The 13,366-nt window shown below is 40.3% G+C and overlaps 3 protein-coding genes across 14 annotated transcripts in view; 1 reads left to right on the plus strand and 2 right to left on the minus strand.

Annotated features, from left to right (window-relative positions):
• Positions 1 to 10,865, minus strand: part of LOC135331186 (serine/threonine-protein kinase 10-like) — a 48,792-nt gene extending 37,927 nt beyond the window's left edge. For 11 of the 12 annotated variants that reach the window (XM_064526263.1, XM_064526262.1, XM_064526260.1 and 8 more), the window contains exons 1-19: positions 10,599 to 10,865; positions 9,110 to 9,274; positions 9,007 to 9,055; positions 8,665 to 8,814; positions 8,180 to 8,255; positions 8,070 to 8,127; positions 7,874 to 8,010; positions 7,343 to 7,478; positions 6,965 to 7,127; positions 6,540 to 6,766; positions 6,290 to 6,429; positions 4,732 to 4,855; positions 3,093 to 3,221; positions 2,856 to 3,005; positions 2,014 to 2,143; positions 1,793 to 1,917; positions 1,405 to 1,710; positions 1,126 to 1,239; positions 27 to 1,068 (exon numbers count right to left, since the gene is read on the minus strand). In XM_064526263.1, the coding sequence (XP_064382333.1) occupies positions 796 to 1,068; positions 1,126 to 1,239; positions 1,405 to 1,710; positions 1,793 to 1,917; positions 2,014 to 2,143; positions 2,856 to 3,005; positions 3,093 to 3,221; positions 4,732 to 4,855; positions 6,290 to 6,429; positions 6,540 to 6,766; positions 6,965 to 7,127; positions 7,343 to 7,478; positions 7,874 to 8,010; positions 8,070 to 8,127; positions 8,180 to 8,255; positions 8,665 to 8,814; positions 9,007 to 9,055; positions 9,110 to 9,274; positions 10,599 to 10,742 (2,796 nt within the window). In that variant the 5' untranslated portion in view covers positions 10,743 to 10,865 and the 3' untranslated portion in view covers positions 27 to 795. The remainder of the gene's footprint in view (positions 1 to 26; positions 1,069 to 1,125; positions 1,240 to 1,404; positions 1,711 to 1,792; positions 1,918 to 2,013; positions 2,144 to 2,855; positions 3,006 to 3,092; positions 3,222 to 4,731; positions 4,856 to 6,289; positions 6,430 to 6,539; positions 6,767 to 6,964; positions 7,128 to 7,342; positions 7,479 to 7,873; positions 8,011 to 8,069; positions 8,128 to 8,179; positions 8,256 to 8,664; positions 8,815 to 9,006; positions 9,056 to 9,109; positions 9,275 to 10,598) is intronic. The other variant, XM_064526264.1, reaches the window with a different exon arrangement.
• A 73-nt stretch (positions 10,866 to 10,938) lies between these two features.
• Positions 10,939 to 11,606, plus strand: LOC135331197 (large ribosomal subunit protein uL24-like). The gene is made up of 3 exons (XM_064526278.1): positions 10,939 to 11,216; positions 11,275 to 11,367; positions 11,418 to 11,606. The coding sequence occupies exons 1-3, from the start codon at positions 11,001 to 11,003 to the stop codon at positions 11,553 to 11,555; spliced, it is 447 nt and encodes a 148-aa protein (XP_064382348.1). The 5' UTR covers positions 10,939 to 11,000; the 3' UTR covers positions 11,556 to 11,606.
• A 418-nt stretch (positions 11,607 to 12,024) lies between these two features.
• Positions 12,025 to 13,338, minus strand: LOC135331204 (D-amino-acid oxidase-like). Its single transcript, XM_064526284.1, has 2 exons — positions 13,073 to 13,338; positions 12,025 to 13,017 (listed from the first exon to the last, which is right to left on the minus strand). The coding sequence occupies exons 1-2, from the start codon at positions 13,279 to 13,281 to the stop codon at positions 12,159 to 12,161; spliced, it is 1,068 nt and encodes a 355-aa protein (XP_064382354.1). The 5' UTR covers positions 13,282 to 13,338; the 3' UTR covers positions 12,025 to 12,158.
• Positions 13,339 to 13,366: the final 28 nt, after the last annotated feature.

The raw sequence follows: 13,366 nt of genomic DNA on the forward strand, positions 1-13,366 counted from the left end.
GCAGGGTATTGAGGGTTTCAACTCACCTATGCACTCATTCCCAGCACATCTGGGATGAAACGAGTGGTAGCAGTGTGGCTACTGGTACTATAGTTTGTTCTTCCTGCAGAATATTCCCAGCAGGTCGAGGAGGAACATACGTACCCATAGATAGAGATATTACCGTATTCACCCGAATTACCGGGACACAAAAAAATAATTATGGCTTGCAGTGTCCCTTGGAATAGAGCAAGAAAAATTACGTTAAAGTCGAAGTGTCCCTGGTGTCCTGTAGTAATTAGAACGAATATTTCCCCATTTAAGGTATGTACACGGCCTCGATTCCAGGCCGAGGCTAGCTCTGCAGCTAAAATGTATTTCGTGCAGTTTAGAAGCTGTGTACGCGTGTTCCATGTCTACAAAGGTGTCTTCAACCGTCAGTGACATATTACGGTGCCAGAGAGTAGAATCCAGAGAGTTTCTAAGAGTTTTGAGTCTCTATCGAGCTAACATGCTCTTTTTTGTTCTAATTAGATCAGGACGTCTAAAAATATTTACATTTCCTGTTGTTCCTTAATATAGAATGAAAAAAATTACGTAAGTCCGAAGTGTCCCGGTAATTCGGGTGAATACGGTAATTACAAGAGGTACAAGGTCCATTTGAAAGGTCAAAGTTCATAATTAATTTTATTTGGTAATGATCGACATAATATTATTGGTGCACATAAAAGACACAAAAGTAATTAGCTAAAAAAAGTGCCAGTCTTCTGTACTGTGTACAATGCATGCAATAGGAATGTAATGTGCTTCAATTGGCTAAGAATTGTCAACCAGGTCTTCCATGGTCGGCAATCCAAGTACTACCTCATCTAGAGTGTTGAGCGATGATTGTCTCTCTATGCTCTGGCCTGGTGGTGGTGTTGCCCAGTGGGCTGGTTGTGACGGCAAGCTGGTGGTACGTAAGGCACGTTGCTCACGAGACACTTGGGGAAGAGAGAAAGATGTCTTCAGGGACATGGGTAGGGCACGGTCTTCAGAAAAGAACCTCTCTTGTTCTTCACGAACTCGACGGAACTCATCTTCCAGTTTCTGGTAAGAAAAGTACATACATGTATATAGTGTAAAAACTGAGATGTACACACTAACCTGTTTCCTTTTCCCCAATTCACTTCTCCATTCTCTGAGCTCTTGAGTGTGCTGTTCATCCCTCTGTTTGATTTTGTTAGTCTCTTGCTGAGTCAGCTGCATCTTTTTCTCATACTGCACAGACAAGAGTAATTTTGGTTAATGGCACGGATACAGTGTATCTAACAATCATATTGGCCTTAATAATTATACATTGTTGTATGTCATACAATGGGTAACCAATAAAAGATACAGAAATTAGGGCAAAAACGCAACCTTCACAACAGCATTGGCATGTACCTGAATTTCCTGTAGTTCTCGCATGTTGGCTTCTAATTCCGCCTTTAGAGTCTCAAGTTCTCTCTCATGCTTCTCGTTCATGAGTTCTGTCTCCAGCTGTGATCTCTTCACATACTGTTCATCTAGTTGTCGGAATTTTTCCTTGTCATTTGCTGCCTTCTTGTTCCTGATGGCTTTTCTTAGTTCATTTACCTGGGCCTTGTGATCACTCTTCAGTTTTTTAGGAAGTTGTCTCTTTTGCAGAATTTGCTCCTGCCTTAGCTCTTCCAACCTAAATTGATCTCTACGTGCTTGAAGTTCAATTTCCTAAAGAAGGCATAATTATGTACAGAAATACAATCAATGAAATGACAGGTTGTGATGAGAAGCCTTTTCATTAAAACTGTACCTTTTGGTGTCTGGCATGCATTTGATGGCGCTGCATGTGGAAAGCTTCTCTGACTTGTTGCTTGAGTAATTGGTGCCTGTCCTGCTTCTGTCGTTGTTCCATCTCCCACAGAGAACTTGTGTGGCCTGTAGATGTGAATGCCTCATACTTTATACTTATCACAGTATTACACGTAGTATTGACAACTATGATGTTACAGCAAGAGAGATTTATAAGCTCACTTCGTCTAAGATCCTGCCTAGCATCCAGGAACCTCATTTCCAGTGTTTTTCTCTCATCTTTCTGCTCATCGAGTATTTTTTTTAATTCTATCTCCATTTCTCTGGCCTGCTTCCCTGAGAAATCCTGATCCTGCAACGAAGATGTTGTTGTTGGTCAGTCATTCTGGTCGTTGACGCATGGTTGAATGCCATGACTGTTATTATGCCTCGGTGCACGTGCGCAAGCGAGGTATACGGTAGTGTGTGTGTGTCTGTGTCTGTGTAGACTGCTACAGCTGCTGAAGGATCAATGAACTGCAAGTAAGAGTTTCTATAGGCTTCTAGTAAGATTTTCTTGGATTTTAGTTTGGATTTGCAAAATAATGCTTCGTTCTCGAGATATGCCTAGTTTGAATGCCATTGCAGCCTTTTCAGAAGAGTGCGTAGCAAAACTTGTCCATGGAGTGTTGCTACTCTACTAAATAGTTAGCTCTGGACTAGAACACTAGCTATTGGTAGCTCCAAGAGTGAGAAAAGAGCTGCAAGGCTGTACACTGATGCAGCAGCCATTAATTTTAGACTCTGTACTTTTAGCATCCTTTAGCAATAATTATTATGATCGATCATTTCCCACTCTTTAAATTTCCCCTGTAATTATTAATAGCCATATGCAAAAATGTTTATCATAATTTATGTAGCAATATTAGCTAGTAGCTTTAGCTTTGACACATCCACCGAGGCATCAGCACCCGCGGTGCATTCCTACTATATCTAACTTCTTGAGATTTGCCTAAAAACAGGCAGTTACCAAATAATATACATGTACGTGTAATACTGTGTGACACCAGGACATGTATACTTACCTTCCGTTGTCTCTTTCCTGATATGTCAGCCTTGGCTTCGTTGAGTGCTCTCTTTCTGTCAGATCTTAAAGTGACGGACACCTCCACTGTTCTGAGTGCTAGTTTCTCCTCTTCCTTCTGATTTTCTTTGTACCGTTTCATATCCTTGCTCTGTAGTCGAAAGAAGGAATAGGTGCATTACTTGTAATGTATGTTGGATACCTTAAGTAAGAAGTACGTAGCTCTGAGCTTTATTACCTGTTGATTTTTGAGCAATTTCCCTCTGCTCCTGAACTGTTGGATATGGTGACTCTCCTGGGAGTCAATCTCTTTCTTTTGTCTCTTGTTCATGGCCTCCAATTCAATCTCATAACGCTTTTCAAGCTCCTGGAGTGATTAAAAAAAGACAGTACACGTACATGCATGTAAGTCTAAGTCAAGTGCTACATGTACATGTAATACCATAATATACCATAATTATTACTAGAATGTTTCGTGAGCATCAAACATATGCAAACTTTGCAAGGTTGATCAATTCGCAATCACAAAACTCAAATTATTACTAGTAAATACACACGATTTAATCTTTGCCAGAACGCAATAGTTAAATCGCAAAGATATTATGGTCAAATTTTCAGCTGATTTGGCTCATTCGCAAAGGTTTTCACCAGCAAAATATTCTAGTGATACGAGTGATACGGTAGCTGGTTATTTTCGAGGCACTACCAGTTTTCGTAGATTAACCCTGAACCTCAATCAAAAGTTGGGAATCACGGTTTAAATCCGGTATTCAAAACCACTCTAGTGTAGGGGTGTGGTCATTTGAACCTCTATTCTCGAAAATAAAATCCGCTAAAGTTTAGTTTGAGCATTCGCATATATTTAGTGCCTCGAAAATAACCCGCTATACGGTACATGAACTCCTGACGGTACGGTACGCATGATCTATATGATAAACATACAACTACATGTACATGACATACGCGGCCTTTTTCGCAGGCTCAGGTCAATAAGATAAAATACGAGAGGGGTAGGAGGTAATAACAAAAGAAGACTTGTAGAGCAAGGCTTACCTAGCCTCGATTCCAGCCACGAAGAAAAAGGCGGCCTGGTATACCTTGTAGGCGCATGCGCGAAATAATTAACAGCAATTTCATCATACAAATTGTAAAAAACCGGACAAAGTTACAAAATACGTATGACAATGTAACCACAATGGCAGCTTTCAGAGACACTAATCAAAGTAGAATAATTATGCTGCAGCAGTGTTGCTTCTTCTAGCTCTGTTTATCAAAGAGACAGTTCAAGAAAGCCTCCCAGACAGCTAGAGCTGCCAGCTAGGAAGAGTGGTGGACTCGTTAATACATCAGTAGATCGATCTTGAGTGAATAACTTCCTGAGTGTCAAGTCAAAAGCTTTCAGGAGTGATCATTAGCTTCTTTATCTTCAGCAATGACTTCTTGTCGAACATAAAGCAAGATTTGGTAGCAGGTAGCATAAGACTTGCCTGGTCCATATTACCGCCTCATTAGGGACCCACAGGAACACACCATGCCTTTCCTATAACATCTGTAGCCTTACAGTGTAGGATGTCGTTAAGTAGAGACTTGGCTTGATACAATAAAGGGCGTAAGAACTCAGTCATCTTTGCACAATACATGTACTTCTAAATAAGTTCTATGTAACGGACTGTAACTTCAGAATACAAATAGGTTTATTTTACTGACAGTATCCACAAATACACGGATTACCCCTTTTTTGGGGTAATGTACACGTATGCGCATACAAGGTATACCAGGCCGCCTTTTTCTTCGTGGCTGTAATCGAGGCTAGGCTTACCTAGCATATAATAAAATGTTATGAACAGACGATGATCCATTGTAGCTTTCACACATACCTGCATCTCATTGTCGAATTTTCTCTCCTGAGCCTCCTTGTCCACCTTGATCTTACCGTAAAACACGATGGACTCTTTCATCTCCTCTCGTTGCAGCTGCTTTAGCTCTCGGAAATCCTGCTTCCTGTACATGTACAGTATGAAGACAAGCATCATTATAATGTAACCAGCTACTACAGTAGGCTCCGTTAATCCGGTCACCCTTGTGACAGTGCAGTTTGGCCACATTTCAAAAAGTGGCTGCGGCTAATTCGTGGTCCTAATTTAGCAGTTCTGTCTCGAATCATTTTGCTTTCTATTCGAGTCTAATCCAATTTTCATTTGCCAAACCACACCCATACAGTGTACTATACGTATAAAAATACATTAAGAAGCTGGTTTGGGACTGTCAGAACTGACCAGTATACGGAACAGCGATGTGGGCGCGTTTCAGGGCGGGTTTGTGCAGTAATGATCTAGCTAGCAATCTGTGTCAAATGAAATGACCGGTATATCGAGGTGACGTAATTCAGAGAGCCAGATTAGCGAGAGTCTACTGTATATGTACGTATACATTAATTAGCTGCTACGGTAAGAACATACACCTTAAATCAAGGTACATAATAAGATAATTAAGACATGTGTGCATGTAGATTGTAGATGAAAATTGACGTAATACAGTAGAGTCTCAATTTTCCGGATTGAACAAAATCCTCTACAACAGGGTCAGAGTTCAACTACCAGCTATGAAAGGGGTTAAACTCGCAAGCCAGCCATTTTTGCAAGCGAAAAATACACTGGTCAAACTCCGTGTAGTGATTTGTGTTACACATGCAGTCAGCATATCAGATACGACTCTAAGTACCGTCAGGAGTACATGAATATTCATGTACTACTGGTACCGTATAGAGGGTAATTTTCGTGGGGCAAAATATTCGTGGTTTTCGTGGTTGAAGGTATGACCGCAAATATTTTACCCACGAATGAAGTAACCTTGCTTACATTTACCTGCAGTGCAAGCTCCAACCACGAAAATATTACCCACGAAATGTCTCAATATTGCTGAACCACCACAAATATTTTGCCCCCGAAAATTACTCGCTATACGATAGTCTAATACACGTAATTGATACTTTGACGGATTTAGCATGTAGACTACCATAAAACTCTACCTTACTACATGTAGCTATACTCAAGTTGACAACCTGCATGCTACATGTATGTCTTTAGTGGTAAGCATCACGTGTTATTCATCGTTGCAAATTAATATCTTGCTGTGGTAACTACACGCGGTGTAGCCACTTGAGTTGATACAAATATCGTGGCAAACGGTGCACACAAAGAGTTTGACCAGTCTACTTTTTGTATGTGTGTGTCTACGTGCAGAAATAGGCGTGGTTTATCCTTTTTCAATTCACCTGATTTTTACTTATCTAGATGGCGGATTACATAATAAAGGTTCTACTAAAAATCTGCTGCACATCATGAATTAGTAACAAGTGTAGATGTGTATATACTCTGCCTAGATAGAACTACTCGTTCTAAGTATTTTTGGAATGTGCTTGTGTTTACAACTGACCTCATATCATTGTACTTCTTGTTATCCCTCAGAGTTTTGTTGCCCTCCCCCACATTTATGATCTTCTTAGTGGTTGACTGAATGACCTGCCCATCCACCTTGAACTTACGTACTCGGGACAGCGTAGCATATTTTTGATCCTATGAATAGGGCGAAACAAATGTTCATGTAACTCGGAACTTCCAAAAAAGAACTTTCACTGATTCAGAAATGTATGGTACGTATGTATAGAGATCCTATACATGCTCACCTTTGAGATTGTCTCCTCTGGTCCGCTAGCTTCTGAGTTAATAGATGCCTCTTCCGCAGATATGCTGGGTTTTTTCCTATCGGAACCAGCAATATCAGATGTTGAACTGGTAGTAGAGAGCTTGCCATTCCTCTGGGCCTCATCATGAATACTACTTCCAGTGTGACCAGACTCATTAGGCTCAGGAGAGGCAACTTCAGCAACAGGTCCAACATTTGTTGGGGTAGCTATAGAGTTACATTTAAAACTATCAAGAACATACATCGTATTAAGCAATATACAGACGTAATGCAGGATGAGCAGTGCAATAGAAAAGTCAACTGAACGCTGCCCAAATTGAATTATAAAACGATTCACATTGTGGACTCGATTATGATGTAATGGATAAGTTCCCATACGTTGTATAGCGGTATGGCTAAACCCACCTAGAGATCGCTCTGTGTCAGTGGGAGAAAGGGTGCTGATTTCCCCAACAGAGGGGGTTCGAGAGGAGGCTGAGATAGTCTCCTCCATGTGCTCAGGGTCGTGCAGCAAATCAGCATCCTCAGGGAGGTCCTCTACTGTCTCCTGCACTTCCGATTTCACCTCCTGTAAAAAGCAGAATGGGATGGAATGGTACACCATGTAAACACGCTTGTATGTTACATAGTGAGTACATATACATCCAACTAATCACACAATATAGCATATACTGATAAAGTTCTTCTTTGAAGCACTGACCGGTAACTTGATATCCCTCCCTATCCTAAACAGGAAAGCCCACACATACTGTCCAAACAAGTGATACTAATTAATTGACATACCTGATAGAGTACCCTGAGAGGCCTGTTGTCAGTAGAGCTGGCAATGAAGGGGTGTGCCAAGAGATCACTGGCAGGCGGTCTACTGGCAGGATCCTTCGTAAGACACTTCGATAAAAAGTCACTGAAGTTACTCGACCTGATTAGTGATTCAGACTGCTTGTAGCGCAATTCACATTGACCGATATAAATGTACGTTTCTCGGTCGTAATATGTAGGGCTTGGCTTAGAGATGGCAATAACACTACACATGTGCATACATGTATTAATACAATGTTTTGCGACTATCGGAACTTAGCGAATGTAATAACCTCGAAAAAATAAGATAGCCATGCATATAACTCTGTTGGTATACAATGATACTTGTACGAAATCGCGATCCTTTCCAGATCGCTAAGTGTCAAAATTTCCTGCTGATTTAGCTCATTTGAAAAGGTTTGTCACTCGCAAACATTATAGTAACACAACATTTTGGTGCTACACTGAATTTCATGTCCAACCCATTTACTAGATGTACACAACAGCCTCACATACCATCTTGAGGGTGCTATTAGTATGGGTGGCTCATTCCGTGTGATTTTGAGCAGGACTCTCATGGGACTGAGGTTATGGTAGGGGGGATTCATATCTGCTAGCTCTAGCAATGTGATTCCAGCACTCCATATATCAATCTACAATAGTTCACAATTTTGAATGATATACACATCTGCTTAGAGATGTACACTCATACCTTTGAGTCGTAAGGATTGTCCTTGTCAGTTTCACACACCACAACTTCTGGTGCCATCCTACATGTACACAACCGAGTAACCTACGTTGCAACCTACAATATTTACTCACCAATACGGAGTTCCGATAAATGTGTCATTTTTAACCTTCCCACTCCTACCACTCATGGCAGACACACCGAAGTCAGCTGTACAATAGGATTAACACTGATAATGACAGAATGTTTTTCAATGTGCAACAACTCATGCTTATAAGCCACTTCAAAGCGATGGATTGCAAAACACATTTTTGGTTGGTGGCCTACAGTGTCTCTCTATCAACTTCCAACTGTCAACTCCCACCCAATCAACTCCACTATCCAGAATGGATGTACTAGAATCATCTCTTCAATCAAGTATTACATTGCATGACGAGGCTTAACATTAGAATGGTGAAAGAGCTAAATAAGGGCCGTGTACGTAATATTTACCGTGTCACAAAATCTTAGATAATATGTATATTGACAGTTATGACTAAACTTAATTATGGGAAACATGCGTAAGGGACAGTGCCCAAAGTTCTTGTTAACAGTGCAACTGCAATGTATATAAACTCACCCAGCCTGATGGTGCCGTCAGGACACAGGAGGATGTTGCCTGCCTTCAGGTCCCGGTGAATACACCCTTTTTCATGAAGGAACTGCAATGCCACGAAGAGTTGATAGGAAATGCACTTGATCTGAGGCTCTGATAGTCCATGGTCCAGTTCTGCATGTGGTGTTACTTAGAATCACAGTACAGACAAAGAAGGTGTTTGAACTTAAGACAGCTTTGTACTTAGTGTAGAAAATCGGTCTATCTGCCAAAGTTACCAATGATTGGGAAGGTCTGTTCTGTTAGGGTCCATTTATCAAAACAAACACAAGGCATGCGTGCATGCATGCATACAGCAGTGCTTACCAACAATGATGTCATCCACTGCTCCACCAGAGCAAAATTCGATAAACATCTATAAAGGGAAGAAACAATAATCTAGAAGAACTTACAAAAAAACCTAGCATACCCATAAGGCTGAATCGAAAGAGAAGGCTTCGTACATGCCCACAATATTCCGGTGCTTGCACTCAGCCAGAATTTCAATCTCTACCATAAAGTCATCTAGCTCTGTCTCATCTCGAATGGGCACTCTCTTGAGAGCAGCTAGTTTCCCACTCTCCTTGTTCTCTGCCTGCAATTTAGACAAGCTTGTTTGACCATCACAACAGACAAAACTGCTAACACAAATCCGTATACACTGTACATGCACACTTGTGAACAAGTCCACCAATTATACATAATATTATTGTTCGTGAGAAACTTAGCACCATAATCAATTAAAATTAATCACAAATTATACGCTCATACAGGTAGTGTTTGACAACTTCGAAATTCGACATAGCCAAAAGGGCACTCACATTTTAGAGAGGAATGCTTAACACTAACTACTTCTACACTACATGTATATTCGGCGATAGCTTATGTCTTATGATCAAAACTGCTACATACCAGAAACAACAATGTACCAAACAAATTCCAGTATATCAGAATTATTTGAGTGATTATAAGCAGTATATCAGAATGAATCGAGTGATTATAAGCAGAGAGAGTGGCACATAGAGCTAGTTACTGATGTCTAGTGGCAGAGGGGAGATTATATCTACGTCACACGCAGAGACTACATTTAACAATATTGGTACACATGAACTGCGAAAAATTGTTTTGTCTCTCAGATTATTGTTTAGCTATAAATAGACTATGACACACACGTAGAAGTAATGAATCTGTTTACTATCAGCTCATTCATGAGAGTTAAGTATGATTCCAATTCAATTCAAGCAATCAACAACAATTTTGATTGACATGAGAGCTAAATGCAGCAGACACGCCCATGTCAAGAAGCCATAGCGCCTTATATTGCTATTAAACAGACACTTGTCCAACAATGTGCAACATACACAGCGGAGAATACACACTGGACAACTGGTTATAAAATTCTTAAGGACCGGCCTAACCCATACATGCTAAAGTAGATGACTTACTGAGCAGATCAATTAGTACCATGCGGTGCTCACATTCAGGTTATACGTACATGTACGTACAGTGAACACATAAGCTCCAATGCCTACAGACTACGGAGTCATAGTGATGGTGCACATGTGAATACAAAGCAGGCACATATTCTACAATATGAAGTGTTCTTTTATAGCAGTTGTGGTGGTGTTTCAGGAAACAAAGTAATAGTTACACAAACTAAAGCATACGTGTTACATTTATAATAAGTGACTGAACTTCACTTTAATATGTATCAGTACAACAAGAATAAATCGGTATGATTCATGTACTATACTAAGACTGTATGCACATAATGTACATGACTACAAATTATTAATACGCTTGTTTATTTTCTAGAAATTTTTGAAAATTAATGTTTAGACTACTTGTATCCATAATTCTATGAGTACAGCTGGTTTGTGCATACTGGCAAGTCATTAGTAGAGAGTTGGCAAGCTTACCTTGTACACTTTTCCAAAGGCGCCATCTCCCAGTTCTCCAATTTTTTCCCAACTTTCAAGAGGATCTTTGTCGTAAGTCAAGTGAGGGTAAACTTTCTTTTTGTTCTTGCTTGATCCTTGAAACAGTTTTCGTAGAAAAGCCATAGCTAGCTGTATAAGGCTAGGCTAACAGCTATAATGTACAACAGTGCACATGTACGTAGTAGAACGTACATATAATACGCTTTTATAATTATTTTAGACTTCTTGTATTAATACAAGCTCCTCCCAAACCAACGCCCACTCACCTTGCCCTGCCCTATAAATCCAGCCACGTGCGAATCTTTGACTCTCCTCCGTTTCTCATGTTTGTAATCTCCCCGTAAACGAGTCCTCTTCCACGTGTTCTGAACGTCTTCTAAGATGAAGTTTAGTAAGAGTGTCACTTCGTCAAGAAGAAAGTGCCGTAAGAGGCACTTTACGGCCCCTTCAAGCATCAGAAGGAAGCTGATGAGTGCACCTCTCTCCAAGGACCTCCGCAATAAGTACCATGTTAGGTCGATGCCTGTGCGCCGTGATGATGAAGTAGTGATCACCAGGGGACATTTCAAGGGCCAACAACCCAGCAAAGTGTTAACTGTATGTATTTAATTGTGCTGTATGAATTTCGATAACCAGCAACTTTTCTGATGTACAGGTTTATCGTAAGAGATGGGTGCTTCATCTTGAACGAATCCAGCGGGAGAAAGCTAACGGAGCTTCTGTGAACGTTGGTATCCACCCTAGCAAGGTACCATTCAATATTCTCATAAGTTTTCAGATACTACTTTTTTTATATAGGTGGAAATTACTAAATTGAAGCTGGACAAAGATCGCCGCAAGATTTTGGAGAGAAAGGCCAAGGCAAAACTTGCTGAAGAAAAGAAAGGAGCGGGAAAACACAAAGAGAAAGATGTGCAGTCAATGGACACTTCTTAACACTTTTGTGGAATGGCGAATGTTTTGAAAGAGAAAATTGTGTTTACTCAAGTCATAATTATGTTACTCAAGAGTATAATACTCTTGTATACGTACTGTAAGCTTATAGCGCGAAATTTTCGAGGCATTTGAATTTTGTGGAATGGTCTCGAAATAAATTTCGTGGGGTTGACTGCTTACCGGAATATACCAGATAATATTAATAATTGTAAATAAATGTTTGTGTAGGGCTAAATTAACCTACGAAAAAACAGCAAAAATTTCGTGCTATAAGGTATTTCATTGTGCCAAAACAAATTTTTGTGCATGACGTGCATACCATAATTATAATGGCGTTGGTGTATATTGTCGTGTAGCTTTGTAAGTGATATATGAGTGTATATAATAATTATATATACATGTAGATTTAATCCCATAATTATGCTATAATTATATCTTCGTTCTAATTACAGCACCCCTATAAGATGTACTTGACCATAATAAATTATGTGGTTGTCTACACAGCAAAATTTTTGGGTTCTGTAATTAGTGTGTTCATGATCAATATGTCTTGAGAAACCAATCAAATTGTTACATAAAGAAACATAATAATGCACCTAGCACTCAAAGATTTGCCTGTTTTCTATACTGTTTCTGAACAATATCTCCTATGTCTTTAGCACAGCCCCAGCTGAGAACAACCCCTTGTCCACCGTGACCATAGCAGTGGATGACGACGCTTCCAGTGGGCCCAGTCTCTGTATCTAAACGTACACGACTCCTCAAAGGCCTTAATCCAGACCAACCACCTAATATCTGAGCTTTGCGTAGGCTTGGATTGAGCTTGAAACATCTTTCTAAGATTCCTTGTGTAGTTGAAGAATCAGGTTCCTCACTGGCATTTCCGATTTCAGCCGTTCCGCCTAAAACAACGGTGTCAGCTCGTGGAATAATATATGTCAAGTCAAGACCTATTTCATCAACTATGAAGGCAGAAATCCAAGGAGCCTTGACCAACAGTCCTTGGCCCCTGCATGGTTTCATATCATGCTCTTCAACAAGGTTGCCAGCTCGCATACCAGTGCAGTTGACTACAATATCATAGGTTGAAAGCTCATTCAGTGACTCAATTTTACGCTTTATAATTGTTCCACAATTTGTCAGAAATTCTTTCATCATCCATCTCATATAGTTGGAGCAGTCGACTATGTAGGTGGTGAAGGCCCACAATTCAGTACAAGCAGGAGGTGCATTAGCTGTAATTGCCTCAGTGGATTTTGGATTAACCCGCCTAAAACCAAACACACACTCTTTCCACCACGGATCATGTGCATCCTCATAGCAGGTCAAATAGCCAGTCCTTAAACAAATCTGGATTTCGGCATTGACTTCAGAGCGATAAATGGAATGAAATTTTGCGAATGTTTCACGGGTCCATTTCTTCATGTTTTCTTGGTATTCTGATTCACCACTGTCACGTTCACTGTATTTTAATACGAACCTGCGTAGATTAATGTTTGCAAGCAGGTACTACTCACCTCTCTTTAAGTTCCTCACTCAGGTCAAAGGGCCATAAAATCATTCCTGTCAGATCAGAGGCAGTATCAGGAGTAAACTTGTCTGCTATCAAATGCACTTGCACCATATCAGGGAATTTCTCTGTGATATGCAGGGCGGCAGAGAGCCCAATTACTCCAGCACCAACCACAGCAATACGCAGTTTCTTGAGTGTTAATACTGTAGACATAATGTCTTTTCAACTTTGTTATAAGCTATAATTATTTTTGTGCTGACGTGACACAGTCATCTGTCCAGTTCAGCGCATGCGCAAG

The sequence above is a fragment of the Halichondria panicea genome, chromosome 2 (assembly GCF_963675165.1).
Source record: "Halichondria panicea chromosome 2, odHalPani1.1, whole genome shotgun sequence".
In the NCBI taxonomy this organism is placed as follows: domain Eukaryota; kingdom Metazoa; phylum Porifera; class Demospongiae; order Suberitida; family Halichondriidae; genus Halichondria; species Halichondria panicea.